This window comes from Hyperoodon ampullatus, assembly GCF_949752795.1.
Source record: "Hyperoodon ampullatus genome assembly, chromosome: 13".
NCBI lineage: Eukaryota > Metazoa > Chordata > Mammalia > Artiodactyla > Ziphiidae > Hyperoodon > Hyperoodon ampullatus.
The window spans coordinates 25,212,465-25,237,409 of record NC_136926.1 but is presented as its reverse complement, the minus strand read 5'-3'; the positions used below and the strand labels follow the sequence as shown (position 1 = coordinate 25,237,409).

At 52.9% G+C, this 24,945-nt stretch overlaps 1 protein-coding gene across 12 annotated transcripts in view; it reads right to left on the bottom strand.

Annotated features, from left to right (window-relative positions):
- Window positions 1-10,080: 10,080 nt before the first annotated feature.
- The window catches only part of DEPDC5 (DEP domain containing 5, GATOR1 subcomplex subunit), a gene marked incomplete at its 5' end in the record, with an annotated part of 87,823 nt that continues 72,958 nt past the window's right edge, over window positions 10,081-24,945 (bottom strand). For 10 of the 12 annotated variants that reach the window (XM_079717907.1, XM_079717911.1, XM_079717914.1 and 7 more), the window contains 9 exons: window positions 10,081-10,729; window positions 10,877-10,959; window positions 12,919-12,979; window positions 15,747-15,918; window positions 19,014-19,183; window positions 21,235-21,459; window positions 22,844-22,952; window positions 24,059-24,191; window positions 24,662-24,739. In XM_079717907.1, coding sequence (XP_079574033.1) covers window positions 10,437-10,729; window positions 10,877-10,959; window positions 12,919-12,979; window positions 15,747-15,918; window positions 19,014-19,183; window positions 21,235-21,459; window positions 22,844-22,952; window positions 24,059-24,191; window positions 24,662-24,739 — 1,324 coding nt within the window. In that variant the 3' untranslated portion in view covers window positions 10,081-10,436. The remainder of the gene's footprint in view (window positions 10,730-10,876; window positions 10,960-12,918; window positions 12,980-15,746; window positions 15,919-19,013; window positions 19,184-21,234; window positions 21,460-22,843; window positions 22,953-24,058; window positions 24,192-24,661; window positions 24,740-24,945) is intronic. The other 2 variants (XM_079717908.1, XM_079717910.1) reach the window with 1 other exon arrangement.

Sequence of the window (24,945 nt, the reverse complement as noted above, 5' to 3'; positions counted from 1 at the left end):
TAGTTTGTAGGTGGTAGAGAAGGCAGGTAAATGAGCAACCTCTGAGCACTTAAAGAAATTACTGTCTTCAAGAAGTCAAAGGACAGGGAACTGCTGTCCTACAAGAGAGTCCGGGAACAGCAACCCGGGATGAGCCTGATTTGTAGCTTAGGCCCTTGTGGTTGGTTCTGTGAACAATCACTCATTGAGCGCCTACTGCATGCCAGGCACACTGTGGTAAGTACTGAGGACGTGGAGGGGATGAAAAACAGTCCTGGAACCTGCATTCCAGTGAGGAGAGAAGACAGTGCACAAGTGTGCCAGTGATGCAAGTGGTTTTGGGTGATGACAAGGGCTGTGCGGGGGAGATAACAAGGCAGTGCGATGGGCAGTGGCGGGCAGAGGGGTGGTGCTTCTCTAGACATGGGAGTCAGGCAGGGCGACAAGCGACACCAACAATGAGGAAGCAACGGAGCCATGATCTTGGGAGGAGGATTCCAAGAAGAGGGGAGAGTCATGCAAAGCCCCCGAGTCAGGGGCAACCTTGGGACGTCCATGGAACAGAAAGAGGAGACACTGCATGGTTCAGAATGAACAAGAGGAGGTGAAAACGGAGATGGAGGCTTCCAGAAGCCCAGGCCCCATAGGGCAAGGAGTTGGGGTTTCATTCCAAATTGTTGGGAAGTCACTGGAGGGTTTTCAAGCAGGGGAGGGATGCAACCTGTTCTGTGTTTGAAAGACAGTATGTTGGTTGCTGTGAGGAGAGTAAATTCTTCAAGGCAAAGGAGGATGCAGGAGGACCAGTTCTGTGGCTGCTGCATCAGATAAAGGTGGAGACGGGAAGAAGGGTCAGATTACAATATATTTTTGCTGATGGATTAGGTCTGGGGGTTGAGAGAAGGAAATACAGAATAACTCCAAGGCTTTCAGCCTGAAAAACTGGGTAGATGATGGTACAGTGACTAAAACTGGGAAGACTGTAGGTAGAGCAGGTTTGGCTGGGAGCTGGGAGGACGCAACTAAATCAAGAGCTGTGTGTATTTTTTGTTTTGTTCTTGCTTTTTTTTTTCGGCCCTGTGGCGCGGCTTGTGGGATCTTAGTTCCCTGATCAGGGATCGAACCCCGGGCCCTCGGCAGTGAAAGCATGGAGTCCTAAGCACTAGACTGCCAGGGAATTCCCAAGAGCTGTGTTTTAGACACAACCAGTTTGTTATGCTCTCAGGTCTCTAGAGACCGGCCAAGAAGGCAGCTGGACAAACGGGTTGGAGTTCAGAGTTCAAGGTTAGAGGTCTCACATGGAGACTCACAGGCATGTAGATGGTAATTAGAATTACAGGACCAGGTTGCCCAGGGAATGAAATGCAGAAAGGAGGTCCAGGGGCTCCAGGCTGGGATCCTCCAATGTGCGGAGGCTGGACAGGGGCCCAGAGGCCAGCAAGGGAGGTCACGAAGGAGGCACAAGGAAAGCCCACCGGCTCTGCGCCAACCAACCCTGTAACCTCAGGCAAGCTGCTCTCCACCTCCAGACCTCAGCTTCCTCTCTGTAAACTAGAAGGGTGGCCCCACCCATCACCGAGGTGCCTCTAGCTTGTGTGACACTCCCACGGCCCCTTGCCGGATGAGGAAACCAAAGCTCAGCCTTGCCCACCTTGTTTCCAGGCCTCCTACAATACCCTCACACCGGATGAAATACAAAAATACAGCAAAACCCAGCCCAAAGAGCCACTACCAAGGGGCAGGGGGCAGGGCAAGGTCACGGTGACCTGGAGTAGAATCCAGACTCTGCCACTTGTCAGCTGGGTGACCCCAATCCTCAGTTCCTTATCTGTAAAAGTGGCCAGTAATACCCAGCATGAGGGGTTGTTGCTAGAACAAAGCCAGGTAGCAAGCAGAGCACCTGCATGGCTCCAGGCACGTGTGCCCCGGGTCAGGTCCTTTCCCCTCTAGGGAGATTCCTTCCCTGAATGAGAAGAGAGGGATTCCAGGGTGGCTCTACTGTTGCAGAATAATGCAGTCCTGCTGCCAGTCAACCCCGGGGCTGCCAGGTCTGCGTCACCCCCCCGCCCGTCGCCTGCAGGCACGTGGCTGCCATCACAGAGACTGGCTGATCAGTCATCTGCTGGAACCTGGGGTGCCGCGGGGGCTGGGAGGTGGCAGGGGACATTGGCTCCTAGGCTGGCCATGGCTGTGGACCAGAGCCTCTTCCCAGGCTGCATGAGCGTGGCTGGCAAAGGGCAGTGAAATGACAGCAGGGAAATGCTTTATCAGAGAGCTAGTTGGAACTCAGGCCAATGTGTTCAGCCCCGATGAGGGCTCCTGGCTCCACGTCTCTTAAAAGCAGCCCTGGGCGGGGGGTGGGGGGAGGCGGGGAGGCAGGAACTGCAGGCACAGCCATTGGAGGGGGAGTCGGGCTGGAGCCTGGATTCCTGGCCTGCCTCGGTCACAATTAGACTAATGGCTGCACTTACAGGGCACCTCCACCGTGCCAGACGCCATGCCAGTGCTTTCCATAAAGGCTCATCAACACCCCTGCAAGGACTGCAAACATGTTCCTACTGAAAGGATGAGGAAACTGAGGCAGAGGAAGGAGGAGAAAGGCTTGCCCAAGGTCCCCCAGCCTTCAACACTCCTCTTGAGGACGCATCCAACAGGTGGAACCCTTACATAGCTTGCAAGATCTTGCGTGATCCGGCCTCTGCAGTGACACCAGTGCCCCCGTCCCTCTCCCTCCTGCCCCCCAAGCTTGTTTCCATCTCAGGGTCTCAGCCTCTTCCAGCCAGCTATTCCCCCTCTCTGCCGTCTCTGCTCTTTGCAAGCCCTGCCATCGAACAGGTCTCCACAGAAATGCCCCGGAGCCTCCCCTGAGCCCCATATGTGGTCGGGGGCCCGTCAGACCTCCCACAGTGGCCTCTCCGTGACCTTTGGAGCACTTTTCATAACTATTCTTATTCCACAGCCATAACCATAGTTATTTGTGTGGTTTTTGTTCGTGCCCTTCTCCCTCCTGTATCCACACAATGCCTGGCACACAGATGGTTCTTAATATATTGGTTGATGGGAGAGTGGAGGTTGAGTGTGTGAACAGTGAATGAGTGAACAAACCACAAATGAACCTCCCTCGTGCAGCGATGGGCTGGCTGTGGCTCTGCCGGGAGACCGTCTCCCTTAGAGCCTAAATCATAAAAACTGGAAACTATCTTCCAATCACAGGGATGCTGCCCAAGGAGGCGTGCATGGTGGGAAGTAGACCCCAGCTCCCTGTGTGGTTCCCCAGACCAGGCCGGCTTCTCTTTGTCGTCCCCCAGTCTCAGATCCCAGCGGTGGCAGCCAGGCTCCTGCAGGAGGTGGTGGTGAGGGGGTGGTCGGACTTGCCTCCTGTCTTGCAAGGGGAAGTGTGCCCCATTTCACTTCTGGTTTGAGGTGAGACACATCCCGTGTGTCAGACCACCCTGGAGTGCTCCCATCCTCCGAGCGCCAACAACCAATGGTGGCTCGTGTGGTGGTCAGGCCCTGGGGAGGCCAGACACGGCCCTCATCACTGTGCAGGGAGTCTAGGCCACAAGCCCTGTCCTCCCTACTTCCAGGACGTGGCTGCCCCACCCTCAAAGCCACTGTCGGTGGGCTGCTTTCTCCCACATCCCCCCCTTCTCTCTCTAAGGGAAGAGCTGTGAGGTGGAGAATCCCTGAGCCCAATCCTTCCTCTGCCACGTGTGTGCTCAGTAACCCAGGGTAAGTCCCTCCACTTCCCTGAGAAGTGGGGGAACTGTCCTCAGGCTCCAGCACTAGGACAATGGATGCACACTAGCTTGGGGTCCAATGTTACTTTTCTTCTGCTTTCTTTCCCTCCCTTCTCAAGCTTCCAGCCAGCTGGTGGTGTACCAGGCTCAGACACATTCAAATCAGAACGTTTGGACGGCCTCAATGCCCCTTTCTCTAGTCTTCCCCAGCCCCCCTGTGCAGAATTAAGCCCCCTCCTCTATTTCTGTAGTGCTTTACATGTCTGCTGCCCTCCACCAAGAAAGCAGGGCCGCCTTGGTTCGGCTTTGCATAAATGTTGGGCTGAAAAAATGAATTCAACCGATTCTAAATGAACACCTTTATGGGATGGGGACCCGCAGTGGAGGATACAAGATGAGCAAGATGTGCTCTCTGCTCTTGGGGAGCTTAGATGCAGCTGGAGAGGCAAGCCATGTGTACAGGGGAAGGGAAACACAAGAGCCGCAGTGTAGCACGTGGGCGCTAAATACGACCAGGATTCTGACCCTGGTTCTGTCCATAACCTGCTATGTGTCTCTAAGCAGGTCTCTTAGCCACTCTGGTCTTGGAACCCAGCAAGAGTAATTGCTACAGGACATTGGGGATGGGGATGCCATCAAGAAAGGATTCAGATCTCCACCATTAGGGGCAAGTGGCGGGCCCTCTTCCTCCAAAGTCACAGGAGGAAGGGGCCCCCCATCTGGACCTCTTTCCCCATCAGAATCTAGTTCAGGGCTTCTCAACATCAACAGACATTGGGGACTGAATAATTCTTTGTGGCAGGAGCTGTCCCATGCACCATACAGTGTCCAGAAGCAGCCACTGGATGCAGGTAGCACCTCCCACAGTTGTGACAACCATCTCCACATGTCCCTTGGGGGTCAAAATTGCCCCCAGCTGAGAGGCCGTGGCCTCTCCTGGTTCTCCTCCAGCGCTGTAGCCAGGGGCTGGACAAAAGTCTCTCGGGCTTGCCTCTGGCAGAGCCCTGCCCGCCCCCTTGAGCTTGTGTCAGCTCAGGTTCTGAGGACACAGGGCTTGAGGAAAGGCAGGACATGACACCTTGAAAAGGGACCCCTTCCCCAAGACAGCAGCTGATCACGCCTCCCAGAGCTCTCATCCTGGGTAGGAGGAGGATCCAGGATGTGAACCACTAGGGTTGGATGAACATCAAAGGCACTAGGGAAACGTTTCTCTCCTGGGATGCCACGGGCTTAAAAATAAAATTTTCTGGTGCTTAAGAGACATTTGAGGATGAACAGGGATGGGGGGCAGGGGGACGGGAATGGAGCCTGGATAAGCAACCTGGTACGTGAGACTCCGTTCCAGTCACGGCTGCCACGAGCTGCTGAGGCATCGACAGGGACGCCAGCCTTCTTGGAACTCAGCTTCCCGTCAGTTGAGAAGGGGAGGTCTGGAATGTTGTGGGCCCCCAGGTTTCACCCAGACTCACTGCCAAGGGAGACAGTACTCAGAGAGTAAGGGGCCTCTGGGGGTGGCACCGCAGCTCCCCACCTCCCCTCACCCTCGTGGGGGAAGAGGGCACCTTCTTGGAAGGACAGTGTCGTGATTCACTGAGAAACAGATGGATCTTGCTGCAGCCAGAGAAGCAGGTGGAGGTCAAATTTAAAGGCTGGTGTGACTGAGTTCATGGTACCTGCACATTCCAGGCCAGGCTTGGGGCCAGTGTGAAGGCCAGGAGCTGCCTGAAGCACTTGCAGGCTGAAGTCAGGGGCCAGAGGGGAGGAGCCTGGGGAGAGAGGAAAGACCCCGCACCCTTCCTACCAGAGCCTTGAGGCCATGCCCACACCTGCACCCCAGCAGGGCCACACCACACACGGAGCATAGTCAGCCCAAAGGGAGAGAGGGGCCCCCAGGACGGAGCAGAGGGCGACGCCTCACGGTCCCAGCTGCAGCCGGAGGGGAGGGGGACAGCACCGTGGGCAGGGCTGAGTTCTGGGGTCCCACAGACATGATTCCAGCCGCTGTCAGCTCTGTGGCCTGAGGCTCCGCCACCTGGGGCTCCTACCCCACATCTGGTGTGACTCCGCCAAAGATTACAAGATGGAAAGGCATGTAAAGTATGCTACACTGCCCAGAATGCAGGGAACGCTCGAGAAATGGGGCAACCATTTTTATTTCATGCATCTGAAACTATTCAGTCTTCCCTCCCACTCTTTCCACTTTAGCAAAACCTCGTGGTGTCTCAGGTGTGTATTGTGTACTTGTTCCTCGTAATACCTGAAGTTTCCATTTTGTTTTGATGGGTCTCTTCCTACAAATGGGAGATGGGCTTCCGTGCCTCTCCAACATAGAATTTGGCAGTGTTGGCCCATCCTTTGGGGGTCCCGTGCCTGTAGGGGTCCCGTGCCCTGGGATGTTCTCTGTCCGCCCCTGCTGCCATTGTGCTGTCACTTGTCGTTTCACCCTGCTCTTGAGTTCTCTTCCGGTGTGTGGCGACCTCTGCTCTGCTTTGGTCTGAGAACCAGATTTCCAGGCTGGTTAGGCCTGCGTGTAAAGTAAGAGGGAAGAATCCCAGAGAAGGGGTCTGCAGCAGGGTTTCTCAAACGGACCACCAAGACCGGAGTCACTCGAGCATCTGTTTACAGCGCAGAGTCCAGACCCCTTGAATCAGAATCTCTGGGGTAGGCTGTGGAATCTGTGATTTAAGCAGCTCTTAGGCACAGGAGCCTTGAGGAATCACGGGCGGGACTAACACAGCTCCTTCTTCTGCTTTGAAGCCCCTTTGGCTGATTTCTCGTTCCTTCTGTAAAGGCATGTGTTTCTTTCCCCATCATGTTTTCTGCACCCACACCTGTGTGGTTCCTCACCCCAGACTCATTTCTGCATCCAGGAGGCTGACTGGCGCCGCCCCAGGTGTACAGGGGCCCGTGTGCATCCCCCTGCCCCCAGCACAACCACAGAACTGAGAAATGTCTCCAGAGCTGCCAGCCTCGGGCCACAGCCCTGTTCCCAGTGGGCAGGAGCCAGGAGGCCCTTCTTCCTGCTCTTAGCAATGCGGCACCTCTGCCAACAGAGGAAACTTCCCAGCAGAAGTTCCTGGGACCCAGATAAGGCAGAACAGCCACAGCTGTTAGAGGAGTGCAGCCTCTTGACCACGCCAACTCCTACACATCCTACAAGGCCCAAGGCTCCTTCCTCTTTAAAGACTGCCTCGTCCATTCCTGCCCTCTGTGGTCATTTCCATCTCTAATCCCCTGGGGTTCACAGAGTCCCAGGCAGTCATCATCGTCATAACAGCTCATGTTTAGGAAGGGCTCACAACCTTCCAGGCATTGTCTTAGCTCTTTATGCGAATTCTCTCGGGCAATTTTCACAACCCCACGAGGGTATTATTGTCTCATTTTTCAGATGAGAAAACCAGGGCTCTGAGAGGCGCAGTAACTCACTCAGGGTCACTTGCTGGCAAGTGGCCCTGCTGGAATCTGGATCCGTCACCTAGAAAGGTGCTAGGCCGGGAGCCGGAGGTCCTGGGTCCTCCTGTTGGTCCCACCCTAAACCTGGGGCAGGTCACTGTCTTCTTATCTGGGAGAAAATGAAGAGGTTGGACCAGATCTCCAAGAACTCCCTGCTCTGGGGCTCTTGCCTTATGGGACCAGCCTCATCTCCACCCGCGGTGGGGTGACCCAAGGCATGTCACGCATGTGTCGGGGACTCAATGGCGTCAATTCTCAACACGAATGAGTGCCTTCCAGGAGTCAATTCAGGAAGCCAGACCGGGGATCCCTTCAAGGTCTTTCTCACAGTTCTTGTGTCCCTCCTACATGCTGGACCCCGTGAGGGGCCCTGCAGTGTGCACCAGCTCCCTTGATCTCACCAGCTCACTCCTCTCTCATTAGCTGAAGAATGTGCCAGAAGAAAGTCCCAGCAAGTGAGCTGAAACGGGTCAGCAAATAATGACAGTGTCGCAAGCACAGAAAAAGAGAAATACTCAGAGGCGTGCTCGCAGGTTTGTTTGTCCAGGTGGGGGCTGGGGAGGAAGCTGAGGCCACACCATCCCTGTTTAATAGGGGAGGAAACAGGCTCAAGAGACAGAACCATCCCTGGTTCTCACAGCTAAGAGATGGCAGGGCTGGAATTTAAAGCCAGGTCCTCTTGGGCCCAAGCCCACTGCTTTTCTCTTTCCACCAACTAATGGCTATCACATCCTTACACCCGGTGGTGGCCTTGCGATCCGCACACGTCTTCCAAGTCTAATCAAACCGTGCCCTCCCCAAAGGCCGGGCTCCGCACCTGGGCAGCAGGGAGGGAGGGAGGTGGTGGGCGGGCCTGAGGGACAGGTGGGAGTCTGATGGAGGAGGAGGACTGAGTTTTGACTCCCAGGTTCGGTCTTGGACAAGTGGGTGGAAGGCGGTGTGGAACAGCGGGAGGAGGGATGCGGGGGGACAGTTCAAGGGCACGTGTTTCACGCCTGGCTCCCAAGGATGGGTGACTCGGGATTCTAACTCGTCAGCTGCCCCTTCTCCCACCAAATCATTCTCTGAGCCTTCTCCCGGGTCATCTTTGGAAGAGGGAAGAGGGCAGAAAGCAGGGGTGATTGCTGGCCTCACACGCAGGACACCAAGGATCACAGGTATGGCAGTGGGTTACCTGATCTGGATGGGCCAGCGGCTGCCGTGTCCACACAATGACTCAGGAAGCTGGCTCGGAAGCACGTGAAGACTCCCGGCCTGGGAACATGAGGGTGGGCAGCCTGCATTTGTGTACTGCCTGCTGGTAAGTCAGCTCTTTCATATACATCTGTCTTTAGATCCTCCAACCACCCTGGGAGACAGCCACCCATTTTATAAGTGAAGGACACTGATGCTTAGAAAGGAGCAAAGATTCAGCAGAGGGAAGGGAAGGTGAAAAAGGAAAAGAAAATGGGTTTTCATGGAGGACCTGCTACATGCCAGGAATCAGCCAGTGCGCTCTCACATATGTTAACAGACCTATTCTTTCAAAATCTCTACAGGCAGCATCAACACCTGCATTTGCAGAGGAGAAAACAGGCTCTATTTTTTTTTTTTTTTTTTTTTTCGGTACGCGGGCCTCTCACTGTTGTGGCCTCTCCCGTTGCGGAGCACAGGCTCCGGACGCGCAGGCTCAGCAGCCATGGCTCACGGGCCCAGCCGCTTCGCGGCATGTGGGATCTTCCCGTACCGGGGCACGAACCCGTGTCCCCTGCATCGGCAGGCGGACTCTCAACCACTGCGCCACCAGGGAAGCCCCAGGCTCTATTAAATAAGCTGGAAGCCCAGGGAGCGAGGGAGAGATTCAGACGGGACACCCAGTGCCTGGCCCTCGAGCCCAGAGCTCATTCATTCACCCCATGCGCTGGGCCAACAACCACTTCTCCAGCATCTTCCATTAGGCCAAACATTTAGGAAAAAAGGCTGAACCAAATAGTCAAGCGCCCTGCCACGTGCCGCGTGTGATGGGAGGAGGGCAAGGTGCCGTGGGAAGATATGACGGGGTCCCACGGAGCTTCTCTGGAGAAGGGACCTTTGAGCTGAGGGCAGATGGATGACGGCCGGGATGAGTGAGAAGTGTTCCAGGCAGATGGAACAGTGTGTGCAAAGGGTCTGAGCCCATAAAGAGTTTCTGACGTTCCTGGTGGCTGGAGAGGAAGCCTGGGACCAGATTGTGCAGCCACGTCTAAGAGTTTTGAAGTTCAAGTCACCAAAGAGGTCTAAATAGGTGGGGGGAACAATCAGAGTGGTGACTGCCGAGTGGAGAAGGGCCTGGAGGGAAAGCAGAGACCAGGTGGGAGGTGCTCCTAGCCATGCAGGAGGAGGAAGAGGAGGTGAGCGCCAGTCTGAGAGGGGGATGGATTTGCAGGCCACTGAGGTGGTAGATCAATAGGACTTGTGATTAACTCCGGGGGGAGGGGAAGTGGTGGGAGCTGTCAGGTCCCCCCACCCTCTACCCCCTGGCCAGTGAGGGCGGGGCTGAGGTTGAGGACCATGCTGAGTCTTATCCCATCGAGCAGTGGGTTCTAACCTCAGCCAGAGTCAACAGAGGCTTCCTTGGATTTTTTTCGGAATGCCGCGACATCTGCACGCCATGCCAGGCTCACCTACTTAGCAAGACTCACCTCCCACAACCAGGCCCGCGGGATCCCAGCACCTCATCCTGTCTGCTCATGAGGCCTGCCTGGAACTCTCCTCTCCTGCCCGAGGGCCCATGAAGAGAAACCTTTCAGTAAACTCACAGCCAGACCCCCAAGTGAATTCTGGAGTCCTCCCCAGCGTCTGTGGCCACCTCAGCGGCCTCCAGGGCCCCAGCGACAGGGCACGACTGCCCAGCCGAAGACAGGATTGCTGCTGCCCGGGACCAGGCTGGGGACAGAGATGCCACACGGGCCAGTTTATTCCTGTTTCTGCTCTGTACAGGTATATACAGCTGGTGTGAGCCTATGGTACATTATTTCACAAAGTTATCTTACATCCTTTGCACACTCCTCCTGGGCGGGAAGTACCTGCGGACGGCGGAGGAAAGGACGCTCAGCGGAGCCACTCTGTTGCTGAGGACGTGCAAGGGGGCGCCCTCCCACCTGCTCCCGGGTGCCGGAGGCTTCCGCAGTCTTCCTCCTGGAGCGGACGGAGGCTGGTGGGGGCCAAGCAGCACCCACAGCCCCCACCACCCAAGCCTGCCTGACCCCACCGAGTACCATCAGTAGCAGGACAGTATCCCCCGGCCCGTCACGGGGCGCTGGCGTGCATCTTCTCCAGGCAGCTCGTCCAGAAGGTCACCAGCCGGTTGTCACGGTTGACACAGAAGTCCGTGAAGTCCTTCAGCAGCCGGTCAGCAAACCTCTCATCGCCGGTGGCGCTGGAGCGCCAGGTCTTGGTCAGCATGGTGTTGTAGGCCCAGCTGTAGCCCACCCTCTCCTCGCAGAACAGGCTCTGGCTGGCGGAGCTGGTGGAGTTGCGGCGCCGCCGTGGCTGCCCCGAGAACTTGCGCTTGGAGTAGGGCAGCTGCAGGAACACTGTGCCTGTGGGGACAGGGGACAGGTCACAGCGCTGGGAAGGAGGGAGGGAGGGTGCCTGAGCCAGCCCCGCCGCCCCGCCCCCGGGGCTCCCGGTCCTACCTCGGCCGCCCCCGACCCCGCCCCGTCCACGCTGCGCCTGGAGCGCCTCACCTGTGACGTGGATGTACTGAGGCTTGGTCTCAGCAGGGAAGTTGAAAGCAGAGGCAGAATATTTATCTTGAACAAACCCAAACCTAAGGGAAGGACAGGGAGACAGGCCGATGAGGGCCCCCTGGGCTACAGGGACACGGGGCGGGGCGCGGGGGGAGCGCGCTGGGGGGAGCGAGAGTGTGGACCGCCAAGGGATCTGGAAAGTCTCTTTCAGGTGGAACATTCAGGCTGCTCCTCACTGTCCTCACCACTTCCCACCATCCCGGCCCCCTTTCCTCTCTGGGCGCTGAGAGCCTCTCACCTGCCCAGCTCTCCCTCATCCAGCCTTCATCTCCACCCAGCCACCCCCAACTCCATCGCATCGGCCCTCCCCCCTGCGCCCACCCCCGAGACTGTCAGCTCCCCCGGGGAAGGCCCTTATCTTAACTCTGCTGAGCCGGGGCCCTCCCCCCTTCCTCTCAGTTCTCCCACACTAAGCCCACAGTAGTTCTCAATAAAGGCTTTGCATTGAGAAATATCATAACTGAGTCCCTTCCTTAAGGCGAGGAATGCTGGGACCCTGCCTCGCTGTGTTCCGGAAATAGGCAGGAGGGGCCATTTTTCATCCATGGCTTGTTCTATTCCTGGTTTTTTTATTTCCACAAAGTGCATTTATCACACTCTACCTGCTAAGTGCTGTAAAGAATGCATTGGCAGATATGGCCCCTGCCCTGAGTCTGAGGGGTTTATGTAATGAAGCCTGTGATGAGGCAGAACTAAAGCAGGGAAAACCCTGTCTCCCTTCCTGGACTGAGCTCCAGGGAGGTGCTGTGTTGCATCCTCTACAGAAGCTGCTGGCTTTACACGGGCACTTGGTAATTATTTACTGAAGAACATGTGAAGTCAGACACATAAGCAGATCGGCTGATGGGCACCGCCAGCTCATCACTGTCAGCTGGTTCTAGCACAAGCAGGAACGGCTCTGGAGTCTGCCCTTCTTCCTCTCTACTTTCCGATCAAGGCTCTCTATTTACTCAGCGTGGATCAGCAGGACCTGCTGACAAACTCGTCTTCCTCATAATAACTACCATCTCCTGGGGTCCTACTAGGTGCTGGGAACGTCAGGGAACCCTCCCAACAACCCTGTGAAGGGGGAGAACTCGAAGGCAAAGCACCTCACGGTTCCTCAGCCAGATGCTGGTGGAGGCCGAGGTGAAACAGGCCTGTCCGCTTCCCACATCAAAGTCCTTTCCCACCGACCTCTTCATTGACCGCCCCGAATCGCACCCCCTCCTCCTGGATGGAGGAAGTCAGATGCCCTGGCATTCATTTCACAGCCTTTACCAAGCATTGAAGAAAAGGGCTGAGTAAGGTCTAAGGCAGGCCTGGGCCGGCTTGGGTGGGGGAGGCTGAAGAGTCCGGACTTTATGCTGCGGTTGGTGGGGGGCTGTGCAAGGAGGGGGGTGTGCCAGGTGGGGCGGGGACAGCTGAAGGCGCCTGAACAAGATGATATGACACTGAAGCAGGCACAGGAGGCTCTGATTTTCTATGAATAACACAAGGCAGCAACCAGACACTGAGTTAGTGATGTTCTACAGACACAGCTGGACCGGCCTGGGGTATACAGCTAAGCCTAGGAAAGGCTCTCCCTGGTATACATATTAGGTACCAGTAAATATCTACTGAACGTATCTATTGCTTTTTAACCATTCGTTGTCTTCTCAACATGTGTCAAGAGGCTCCTGACAGATTCTACAGTTTTTCATCTCCTGGAGAGTTTGGCTCCAGGTCTTGTAGGAGGCTGAGGAGAGAGCTCTCTGCTCTCCTACAAACTGGAAGAAGAGGGAAGCAAGTCTGAAAAACTACAGCTCCAGGAACTGGACAGGTGGTGCTCATCTCTGAAACCAAGGCAGAGGGACTAGTCGGAGATAAGCAGTGAATCTGTCACTGGTGGACTGGGTCCATCTCCCCAGAAAGGGAATGAACTGGGCTTCGCTGTGGTAACTGCTATTTGAGACAAACACTGATGCCTCCCCATGCTTCCCTCTTGCTAAGGGACAAACCTGTGTGCGATGGCTTCCTGGAAAAGGTGCATTCGGTCCCAGTATGTTTCTGGTTCAAAGCCTAAAAGGAAAAAAGAGTAAATGCCGAGTTGTGATTACAAGATTTGCATATCTCCCTGGGTCCAGCCGTGGGTATCCTTCACTACTCTTGGCAATGCTCCCCCCTTGAGCCTGAGCTCTGCTTTTTCACACCACCTGCTTTCAGAAAGACCAGCCTCCACCCCAAGGAGGGATATCCTAAAGACAGTGACAGCCCTCAAGCTTCATCAGGGTCTAGAAAGGAGAGGAATATGAGTCCTCAGCGACCAGTGTGAGCTACTAGAACTTGGTATAAGACTCATTCTAATGACTGTTTGTGCCAAAAGCGGAAAGGAGCAGGATGTTAAAATACAACCAAAAGATAAGCTTGAAATGAATGTTATTTGCTTCTAAGGAGAAAAAAAATTCCCAATCTTCCATTATAGGGGTGGGGAAATTGAAGCAAATCAATAAAAAATGAGTTTTGGAAACGTGATCAGCTGGGGAGGGGAGGGGAGGGGGCGGGGCAGGTGAGTGCCCGCCCCCACCGCCCACTTCGTGCTCCAGCCTGGCTGGTGTGAGGACAGGAGCAGGGTGAGGAGGTGGCAGGGCTGAGGCAGCTGTCACACAGCAGAGGCAACAGGCCGGGGCTGCTCTCGGGATCAAGGTGCGGAGGGCTGGGGCAGCAACCACACGAGACCTTGTCCCAGAGGCCAGGGGTGCCTGCAGGGGCTTTGTTGCTCTTTCCGTATTTGGAATTTTATATCTAGGTTAGATTTGAGGATTCCGGGTAACCAAAGAGCAGAAAAGAGAAAGGACTTTGGCTTTAATAGATAAAAACAGACACAGTGTATTCTTGTCAGATTTTTAAGATTTTGAATTCCCTGTTATCAGAATGGGAGATAACAGGAAGAGAGGTGGCACAGAAGCAAGAAAATTGATTTTTAGATTCAAGTCTTTATTCCTTTCAACTAGGACTCCTTTCGTTCAGCCGTAACCATGGCAACCAACTGAGATGCTGGTCTTGAAGACTGGGTTACGACTGGCAGGGAAAACCATCGGTTCACACAGAAATGTCCTCCAGTGCCAGCCCTGCGAGCACCCCTGTGCTGTTACAGCGAAGGTGGAAAACCCCAGAAGAGTCTTTGGGTGGTATGGGGGGAGATCTCGCCTTCCCCTCAACGTATTAAAAACAGCAGTAGGAGGCGGTACCTGGCTTAAAGTCATCAAATGCAGACATAATCACCTGCCATTTCAGGACGGCAAAAAAGTTCCCCCTCGGCCACACCGTGAGGGTAAATGAGAACGTGTGTGGGGGGGGTTGGGGGGTGCTTTGTAAACCCTAAAGATCCCGGGATCTTCAGCCTCCAGGGGCCGTGGGGCTCACCTGGAATCCCAACTATCACTTAAAACAGTGTCTATACACAAATGTCTTCCAAGATGTAAAGAATGTACAGGTGGGCCTTCGGAACAAAAGCTCTTTGCACCCCAGGGGTGGGGGGGGCTGTTTCTCTGCCACCGAACACAGCACAGACTCATAAGAACTCAGGAGAAAGCATCTCCTTCACCTCAAAAGTTTTTCTCTCCACACTGATAATTTCTACGCCTGAGAGTCTACAGGGCTCTGACACACCAGCAGCGACTCTAGCTTTTCGTTATAAAAAGATCATCCATGAGCTCATGGGGTGTTTTGTAGGAGCTAATTACATGCTCATCGAAATGAGTGCTTGGTGATGAAAAGTCCGTGCTGTGTGAAGTCAGCTCATCCCTCCATCTGTCTACACCTGCCCTCAGAGTCTGGTGGATGAGGGTGGAGCAGCGAGTGGGGTCGGCCCCATGGTCTCCATTCCGGGGAAGCACTCTGAGGGGGTCCCGCGTCCTCCAGGTGCTGACGCATCTCAGCTTTACACAACAGCACACTGTGTCCTGTTTTTGCTTTCAATGCCTCCCATTTCTGGCCTTTATTCATGGAGCAGCAGATCCAAGCCTCCAGTGAGGATCAGATTCCTGTCGCCCAAACCAGTAAGGCTGGAGCAGAGAGAGGAGGGTGTAGGGAGAAGCCTGGTGCTGCTCGAGATTTACAGAGCACAGCGCCCTCTCCCACCCACCGTCCCCTCCAGGCCTTACGAGGGTCTTCCTGAGCTAGTGAGGCAGCTTTGGTCGCCCCCATTTTAGGAATAAGGCATTTGAGGCTCAGAGACATTAAGTGACTTGTCCAGGGTTGCTCAGCCACTAAGTGAAGAATCAGGATTAAAACTCTGGCCCCAGCACTTCCCTGGTGGCACAGTGGTTGGGAACCCACCTTCCAGTGCATGGGACACGGGTTCGAGCCCTGGTCCAGGAGGATCCCACATGCCACGGAGAAACTAGGCCCGTGTGCCACAAATACTAAGCCTGCACTCTAGAGCCCGCGAGCAACAACTACTGAGCCTGCGTGCCACAACTACTGCAGCCCGCGTGCCTAGAGCCTGTGCTCCGCAGCAAGGAGGGGCCACCGCAATGAGAAGCCCGCACACTGCAACGAAGAGTAGCCCCCGCTCGCCACAACTGGAGAAAGCCTGCGCACAGCAACGAAGACCCAACGCGGCCAATAAATAAATAAATAAATTTATAAAAAACAAACAAACAAAACCCTTTGGCCCCCTGTCTACGAGGCTCCTTCTTTTCACTGGCCCGTGAAAAGCTGGCCTCCATTTTACCAAATTGAAAAAAAAAAAAAAAAAAAAGCTGGCCTCCAGGCGCCTAGAGAGGCGACCCTGCGGGAAGGGTCTACGCGGGTGACAGGCCCTCCGGAGAGGGGTGTCTCTTACTGTCAAACAGGTGCTCGCTGCCCTCCTTGAGCAGGCAGCTGATGTTGAGCGGGATGAAGAGCTGGGCCCGGAGCGGGTCGCCGTACAGGTAACTGGGCAGCGCAAAGGGACCCTCCAAAACCGGCACCAACAAAAAGCCACAGGAGGTGGCCTTGCGATGCCAACCTTGGACCTGGTGGGAAGCACAGAAACACACAGCGTCACCTCCAAGTTCACTCTGACAAGAGAATTAACTTCCTGAGGAGCGAAGCCACCCGAGTGATGGCCTGCATATTGATCCACACGTTCACTGATTAATGTCCGCCGGCTCCAGACCCGCCCTGGGAGGAAGAAACACAGCTGAACCTCCTGTGAATCCTTGAAAGACCGGGAGGTAAGCGCGTGGCTCCTCACGGCCTGAGCTTCTGCAACTTTAGGGGCTCTTTCGGGAGGAACAGACTAGAGAGAGCTATGTCCTGCCCCTTCTTGCTCCATAGGATGTTGGAGGAAAGTCACAGGATATAGGTTAAGTCCTTCTAATTTTGTCCTTTATCAAAAATTTACTAAGTCCAAAGTATCAAATAGGAAAACAATCCACTCAGGCTGGCTGAGAGGGAAAGACGCGGGCTGCAAGATGATCATGGTGGCCTCTGGCCAAAAGTGACAAGCGCTGACCTTGCAGAATGAGAGCTGCTCTCTGCAAGCTCCCAAACGCCATCTGTCTGAAGACTGACCGAGAATGAAAGTTACTGGGGCTTAACAACAAACCTCCCCACTCTTAAGCTTTTCTCCCAGGAACACTCCTAACCATGACCAAAACACCAAGGTCTCTGCTTGACCAAGTAATTTCTAAGGCTTATGTAATATTTATCTAAATAAAATGTGGTTTATAACAAATGTGGACATGGCCTTAAAATAATAATTAACCTACACTCGAGATTCTTAAAAACTTAATAAAATCATGATAAAAATATGAGCAGCTTTCAGTGGGTTTTACATGAATTGATGTGAAAAGTGTACTTTTTAAAAGATAGATGCTAAACTCCTCTGAGGAAATAAATACTCTTCTTCTCGCCAAATTATAACTGTATCTGTGTGTGTGTGTGTGAGTGTGAGTGTGTGTGTGAGAGAGAGAACACTGTGGCTGTGTGGTTCTGAGACAGTGTCACCTGGTGGGGCTTCTGAGGAGGACGCTATCGCACTGGGCCAGAGGGTTAGTTCTGGCTGGAGGGAGTGGTCATCCCGGCGCTGACCCGCTGGGGAAGAGCTGGTGTCCCCTGCAAGCTGAGTGAAATGGGCAGCTGGGTGTCTTTTTTGATTTGGACCTTAACAATGTTCCCTGGATGGGAGTGTCTCCATGGGAGGGGTCCTCAAAGACAGTAATGCCATTTGGAGGCAGACAGAGACGTGGACCAATCTCTTCCACATCTTATGGGGATAAAACTAGGCTTTTGAACCCCGGACAAAAAAACCTGTACGTTGCCAGCCGACACTGTGCTCCTTTCCCTTTGGTCATCTCCTAGGCTCTTCACAAACTCTTTTTGAACTTTCCAGCTGCTTTCAGCTGTGCAATGAGATGTTTGGGGGGCATGGGACTCAGTTGAAGCCATAGAGAAATATTCTTTGGGGCTGAAGGAAAGAGCATATAAAAAAGAGTAGGAGACTGTAAAGATGGCTCAAGAGGGCTCCTGGAAGACACTGACAGCTCGGCTAAGGAGCATTTATTTTAGACACACAGCCTGGGATGTGGGGTGGCCAGGAACAATGAGTGACCTGATGAGGCAGCTGGACCAGGGTGGACGAGAAGCAGAAACAGGCAGGAGACCAACTGAAACAGAGCTTCTCAGCTTTGGCACTCGAGACACTGGGGCTGGGGGATTCTTTGCCATAGAGGCTGTGTTGTGCTCTGTGCTATAGGATGATGGGCTACATCCCTGGTCTCCCCACCACCTGCTAGAACCCAGGGGCACCCTCACCATTTGGGGCAAGTAAAAATGTCTCCAGATATGCCAAATGCTCCTAAGAGGTCACAACCACACACCTCCCCCATCCCTGTAGAGAACCAGAGTTAATAGCAGTGATGTTCACGAACAGAGGACTGTGTAGATAAACTATGATACAAACAAGCAATAGAGTATTCTGTAGCCCTTAAAAATAATGAGGCAATGTCTTCCAAATTGAGCTGATGTAGTGTGTTCTTGGTTACCAAAATACTCAGGTAGCTTTGGAACTTTGAAATGGTAAATATTCATGATGTATAAAAAAAACATGATACAGGGACTTCCCTGGTGGTCCAGTGGTTAAGAGTCTGCGCTTCCACTGCAGGGGGCGCTGGTTTGATCCCTGGTCAGAGAAGTAAGATCTCGCATGCCACACGGTGCGGCCAAACAAAAAAAAAAAAACACATGATACATAACTGTAGAATCTTAATTACATAAAAATGGATGCTTAGTTGCATAGATACACAAACGGGACCTAGAAGGACATGTCAGACTCTAAAATACTTGTGATTACGGATGACTTTGATTTTTACTTCTTGTGTTTTTTAGTTTCCTATTACACACACGTTAACTTTTAAGAAACAAATGTTATTTAAAAAACTTTTCCCCCAAAATGAGGCAAAACAAATTAAAAAAAAACAACAGTGAGGCCGACTTATTTATATTGATACAGAAGATATACAGGTGATAGGAAAAACACAACATGAATAGTAAATATTCTGAGCTACTATGTCTGTTAAAAAAAAAAAAAAGTAAAAGTAACAGGGCCTCTATATGCACAGAAGCTCTCTGCAAGTAGCAGCAAAGTGGCAAGGCAGTAGATGGAAGTCACAGGGAACAGGGTGAGGGTGGGGGAGAGGGTTACGTTCTGCTCTACACCAGTGATTCTCAACTGGGGGCAATGCCTCCCCTCCCTGGGGACATCAGCAATATCTGGAGACATTTTTGGTTGTCACAGGAGGGTATGCTACTGGTATTTGGTGGATAGAGGCCAGGGATGTTGTTCAACATCCTACAATGCACAGGCCAGGCCCCCCATGACAGAACCATTGGCCCTACGTGTCAGTAGCACACCAAGGGTCAGAAACCCTGACCTACATACCCTTTTCGACTGTTTGAATTTTTCACTATGTTTAATTTTTTGAAAGAGGCTATTCCAACAGTCCACGTGAAGATAATAGGAGCCTGAAGTGAAAACAATTTTTTAAGTGACGTGAATCTCTACCGAGCACCCGTGCGCCCATCTGCCAGGTGAGCCCAGGCCTGACCGCACATAAGGGGGTCTCACCATCTCAAAGAGCACAGCGGCGGTCACCGCCATCCAGTGCAGCTTGATCTCGAAGGCCGCGTTCAGTGAGAAGTTGCCGTGGTAGTAACAGCTACACCACTCCAGTCGGTCTGTGCGGTTGTTCACGTCCACGTCCAGGGTCACGGTCCTTTGCTCTGGGACAGTGGCAGCTACATGGGGGTGTAGGTTGGTGGCCGGGGGAGGGAAAGGAAGGCAGGGGGTGAGGAGGAAGAGAAAACAACTGAGCATCCAGATGTGAAACTGCAGATTCCAGATGCTTCCTGGAAATCAGCTAGTCCAGGGCTCGGCAAGTGGTTTCCATAAAGGTCCACGTAGTAAATATTTTAGGTTTTGCAGGCTACAAGGTCTCTGTTCCAACTATTCAATGCTGCCATTATAGTGCAAAAGCAGCCTCAGATATTACCTAAACAAGTGGGCGCAGCTGTGTTCCAGTAAAACTTTACTTACAAAAACAAGTGGATTTTTAGGGCAGTCAGGCTACTCTGTGTGATACAATAATGGTGAATACATGTCATTATACATTTGTTAGCGTTGCTAACGCTGGGAACCTTCTTCCCCTTCTATATCATGTTGATTTTTTTCTGAGAAAAAGACTCAACACTACAGATAGACCAATTTCACTTAAGTAAACAATACAGTAAAAGTCTATATTCTAACCTGAAAAAATGCTGGGAAGAAGGATCTCATGTCCTAACACGAGGTGGGAGGGGTGTTACTGGAGAGAAGTAGCTGTAATAATGCCGTGTTGGGTTTAAAAGGAAAAGAAACCCACTTCCTGTGGGAGGGGTGGTGGGAAAGGAAGCTGATGGAGTAAAATTCCACTATAACAATCATGGGAGCCATTGAAAACCTGGTAAGTGGATGTTTTCCCAGAAAACATGCACATATGAAAGATTTTGCCTAGTTTCAGAACCTCCGACCCTCCTGACACCCCTGAACAGGGTGAAGAATACCCCAGGTTGATAAACTACCCGCTGTAGACATAAATCTCTTTGCCCCTACTCTTCCTCTTTTTTGGACATATTTTCCCATATGCTTTTCCTTTTTGACCACACTTTTTGAAGTAACTAAGAACCAAAGCTAAACCAAATGACACAAATCTCATCCTGAGCTTCAGATGATGGCAGTCACGAGAGGGCTGTACCAGCAGCTGCAGAAGACTTTGGAAATGAGGATGTCCCTATAGAAACTGTCAGGATAGCCTCCAGAACCAAAATGACGACGCATTTCCCAGAAGCAGTAACCCTAACCAAGGGGTAAGTGCAGCACACGGGCTGGGACCCTGCACACACCCCCGTGGAGACCTTGGTGAGAAGCGGCGGTCTGTCCCCTGCCTCTCACACAAAGCACTGGCCACGCTGGCCCTGAGCAACTCTGAGAATCTGGAAACTGTGACGACTAGTAACGTTTCCATTCCACCAGCTAGGCAAGAATTCCAATTAGCCGGGCACATCTGGGCTAACCAAGTAGAATAGGGAATTTCCCTGGAGTTCGGCCTATGTTACGTTTGCTTCCCTCCATCCAGAGGGTTTTGAGGGTCTCTCCAACCTGCCTTTGAGGGAAATCTCACGACGCCCTGCCTAGAGCATGCATTTTCTAAAGACGCTCACATCTCGACCCATCAGTCCGGTCCTTGAGAGCAGAGGTCACCACTGTTTAATAAGCAGGTGCTCACCCCATCTTAGGGCTGCAGGAACCAAGGAGGGGAGAGAAGAATCCCAGTGTGTATCCCTTGATGGGGTAAGCACATTTGGGGAGGGAGGGCAGAGAGGAGGGTCACGCACAGGGTGAGTGCCTGGAATGGACCACCTCTGAGGTCCCTTCTTCTTCTGAGGTCCTAGGATGTTATAGTCATGGGACAGCCTCTGGCAAGAGCTAAACCAGCAGGGAGCACCAGCTCACATCCACTGTGTCCTGAGCCTCTTGGGAAAAGTGGCCACACTGTCTGTCCCCTCCTGTCCATGGAAGATTAGTGTCCTGCCCTGATTTGACAACTGCTGAGCCCTGTTGGTTGGCTGGGACAATGATGAGCTTGACCCACTAGGCTGGTGGAAGCCGCACAGGAGCCGTGATGCTAACAGTCACAGTGTGACAGCCACGGGGGCCCTAACCCTGGTTCCCGTGGCACTGCCCCTTTGGCTGCCCCTCTGCTCAGCCACCTGCCAGTGCATCCCCGGGCTCCACCTGCTTGGGCACCTACCTAAAAGCGCAGCCGCCTGGCTCCGGCCCCCGAAGCTGCGGCTGAAGGAGCTGTGCCTGCTGGCGTAGGAGGCCGGCCGGCTGGGCAGCCAGGGCAACAGGAAGGCAGGGATCTCCGAGTGCAAGAGCTCCTCGGCCACAAAGGCCACCTCAAACCACTTGCGCTGGAAGCTGGCGAAGTCGTCCACCGCCGTCGTGTGCCAGGCAGTGGGCTGCTGCACGGCCACTGGGAAGGGCAGAGGGGAGGGGGGAGCCCTCAGTGCAAGCTCTCGTGTTCTCACCGGTTCACGCCCAACATGGGTGAATCTGAAAACACAACGCTAACAAGCCAGACACAAAAGACCACGGAGTGCGTGAGGCCGCTTGGGTGAAATGTCCAGAACAGGCCAGTCTTTAGGGACAGAAAGCTGACTGGTGGTGGCCAGGGCCTGGGGGAAGAGGAGTTTTGGAGGGAGCCCTAATGAGGACAGGGTTTCCTTTCAGGGCGATGGAAGAGGTCTGGAACTAGATAAAGGTGGTGGTTGCATGACACTTAGAATACTCCATGCCATTGCCCTTTAAAATGGTTAGTTTTGGGAACTCCTTGGTGGTCCAGTGGTTAGGACTTGGTGCTTTCACTGCAGCAGTGGCCCAGCCAGATTCAACCAAGATCCCGCAAGCTGTGCCCCAAGGCCCCAAAAAAAAAAAAAAAAAAAAGCCAAATAAATAAATAACTAAAATGGTTAGTTTTATGTTATGTAACCTCTCCTTCAATTAAAAAAATATTTTATCCCCGGTTTCAGACCTCTAATTTCAGAGCATGTGACAGTAACTGGGGGTTTTTCACCTTGAAGGTAAGGTGGGTGTCTACTGGTCAAACTCCGAATTTAAGGGAAGAGGGGTGATGGACACACTTGGTGTCTACGAGGAAAAAACCTAGACGGATCCACTTCCAATACATGCTTGGATAAGAGCGCCAGTGAGTGGCACCAGCCGCTTCATCTGATGGAGTATTCCTGAAGCCCAGAGGCCGAGAAGCCATCTGTCTGCAGGGTGGGAGTCACTCCCCTCCAAGGTCCCTGTGCGCTCGGGAGGGACTGGAGATGCTGGTCGGAACCCTGGGTGCCTGCAGCTCTGACCAGGCTGGAAATTGCTCCCCTTCTGGGAATTCCTTTTATTCATTAAAAAACAAAATACTTGAAATTTATCTTGGAAAGCTTGCTCGTCTTCCTGGGGGAAGAGATGGAGTTTGAAGGCCCAGCAAGTAAAAAGTGCTCTCAGTTAGATGAGAGCTGTCATGTTATACTCAGACCCACCTGCACTGAGTGGGGGTCGGGGGCGCTGTGAGTAAAGACAGAGACCAGCAAATGAGCCGCGGGCATTTCCTCATCATTTCCCTCAGCCTCTTTTAGGTTTACCTTCCATCCACATCGTGCTCACCAAGAATGTACTGTGGCTTTAAGAAACCCTTTGTCACTCTGGTGATGCTCAAAGTAAGTACAGATGCTCAAGGAGGCTGACGGATCCGTCAACTTAGGGGACAGCATCACACGAGGAGCCCGAGAAGCACTGTCATTTAACGGAGCATGTCACCAGGAAACACCTGCCCCACAGGCAACAGTTCGCCTCACCTCGCTCAGGCTCTCTGTCCATCACTATCTTGTAGAAATAGAAGCCATATATGAAGGTCCGCCAGACTTCGCCAGAGGCGTGTGTGATGAGCTGCTCTTCCAGCATTTTCTAGAAGGAGAGACAACGAAGCTCTGAAAGTCCTGCAGGGGAACATCTCAGAGGTGCAGCCCTCAAACCCCACTCTCCACCCCCATCAGCGGTGATGACTGCACTGTGTTAAATGCTGTGCCTGGTGTAAATTATATTATAAAATGCAAATGCATAATACAGTATCATCAGATATTTCAAACATACAGAAAAGTATAAAGAAAATCCAAGTCATATCATCAGCCCACTTCAACTAATTTAACTTTTTGCTATACAGACTTCAGAGCTTTTTGTTTAAAAAAAAAAAAAAAAATCTCAGGAATTCCCTGGCAGTCCGGTGGTTAGGACTTTCACTGCCGAGGGTGTGGGTTCGATCCCTGGTCGGGGAACTAAGATCCTGCAAGCTGTGCAGCACGGCCAAATAAAATAAAATAAAAAATAAAAAATCTCTGTGGAGTCTCCCATGTCTCGCTCCCTTTCCTCTCTCTCCAGAAATAAATGGTTAGCGAAATGTAATTTTCATGCATGTTTTTAATAATTTTATTATATAGACATGTATTGATCAAACGGCACTGATTCCCCATGGGGGCCTCTGTGTGGACAGGACGGTGTGAACCGACTTCTCCCTTTCCCCTCCTCTCGAGTTTAATTCCAGTTCAGAACAGTGTCATTAAATTCAGCGAGTGCTTGCTCAGTGCCTACCATGTGCCAAGCAACACAGTGGGCACTGGTGATGTGGAAACGCACAGTAAGGGATGGCCTGCGCTAGGGGGGCCTGGTCAGGGCGGAGGACGAATGAGATGTGGACAGACCCCACTCTGCTGTGCCCAGTGCTCGACAGAGGACACACAGGGTGCCAAGAAGATGCTGAGGCAGAGGGAGGGCACTGCCTGGGGATCCTTCACAGAGATTCCCCCAAGGGTCAAAAGCACAGATTCTGCCCAAAACATTTCAGTTCCGGTGGCAGATTATGCCCGATGTTTAAGTCAAGGTAAAGTAGCGCCTTTCGAACCAAGACCTGCTCTGTGATTCGCTGATCCCAGACAGGCCTCACACTGACTAAAAACAGACTCTTACTCCACCTGGTGACCTCGTTACTGGCGAGGGCCCCTGCTCTGTGGTCTTACCTGCATGATGTCGATGGCCATGGCCTGCGTCTGCACCCCATCCATGTTGTTCACCAGCCAGTGTACCACCTCTGCACTGATGAAGCAGCACGGTGAGAGGCCCTTCTGCTCAGGGAGCAGCTGGACTCCTGTCCTGAGTTCCAAGGTGGCAACAAGCAGGAAGAGAAGGTAAAAAAGAAGGGACCCCACTAAAGCATTTGATATCTGAAGTGAGGATCCCCACAGCTCAATTTCTCCACACTAATCCTAGACTCAGAGAAATCCCTGTGACAGGACAAAAGAAGGTGTTACAGGGGAAAAGGAGAAGGGGGAGGAGAGAACCTGGCCTTCAGAGAACACCTATGCTTGTCAGGCGTTACACTGGGTAATTTACATGATTATTTCATTCAATCCTCACATTGATCCTGTGAATCAACCATTATAATCCCACTTTACAAACAAGGTAACAGAGGCTCAGAGAGGTCAAGTAACTCACCCAAGGTCTCACAGCTGCTGAGCAGTAGTCAGGTATAAACCCACCAAACCACGCTGCCTGAGCACCACCCCAGCTTGGGCCACGGGATCCTCCCACCCCTGCACTCATTCATGAGAGAAGCCACTTACGAGGGGTGCTTCATGGCCTCCAGGATCTCCACCAGGGTGGAGGAGGACGTCAAGGAGCTGGCCACCAACTGCTGAGAGCTGTAACACAGAGAAGCAGAGTGAAATCCCCGAGTCTTGACCCTCTTGCTCTGCTTCTTACAGAGTTGGAAACCAGGATGATATGGACACTGAAGGCATTCAAGCAAATTCTGGACAGTTACATCCTGGAGATATCTCACAGGGGGGTTCCTGCTTCCAAAGTGTATACGTTTAAAAAAAAAAAGGATTCAAAGTGGTTTTGTGTC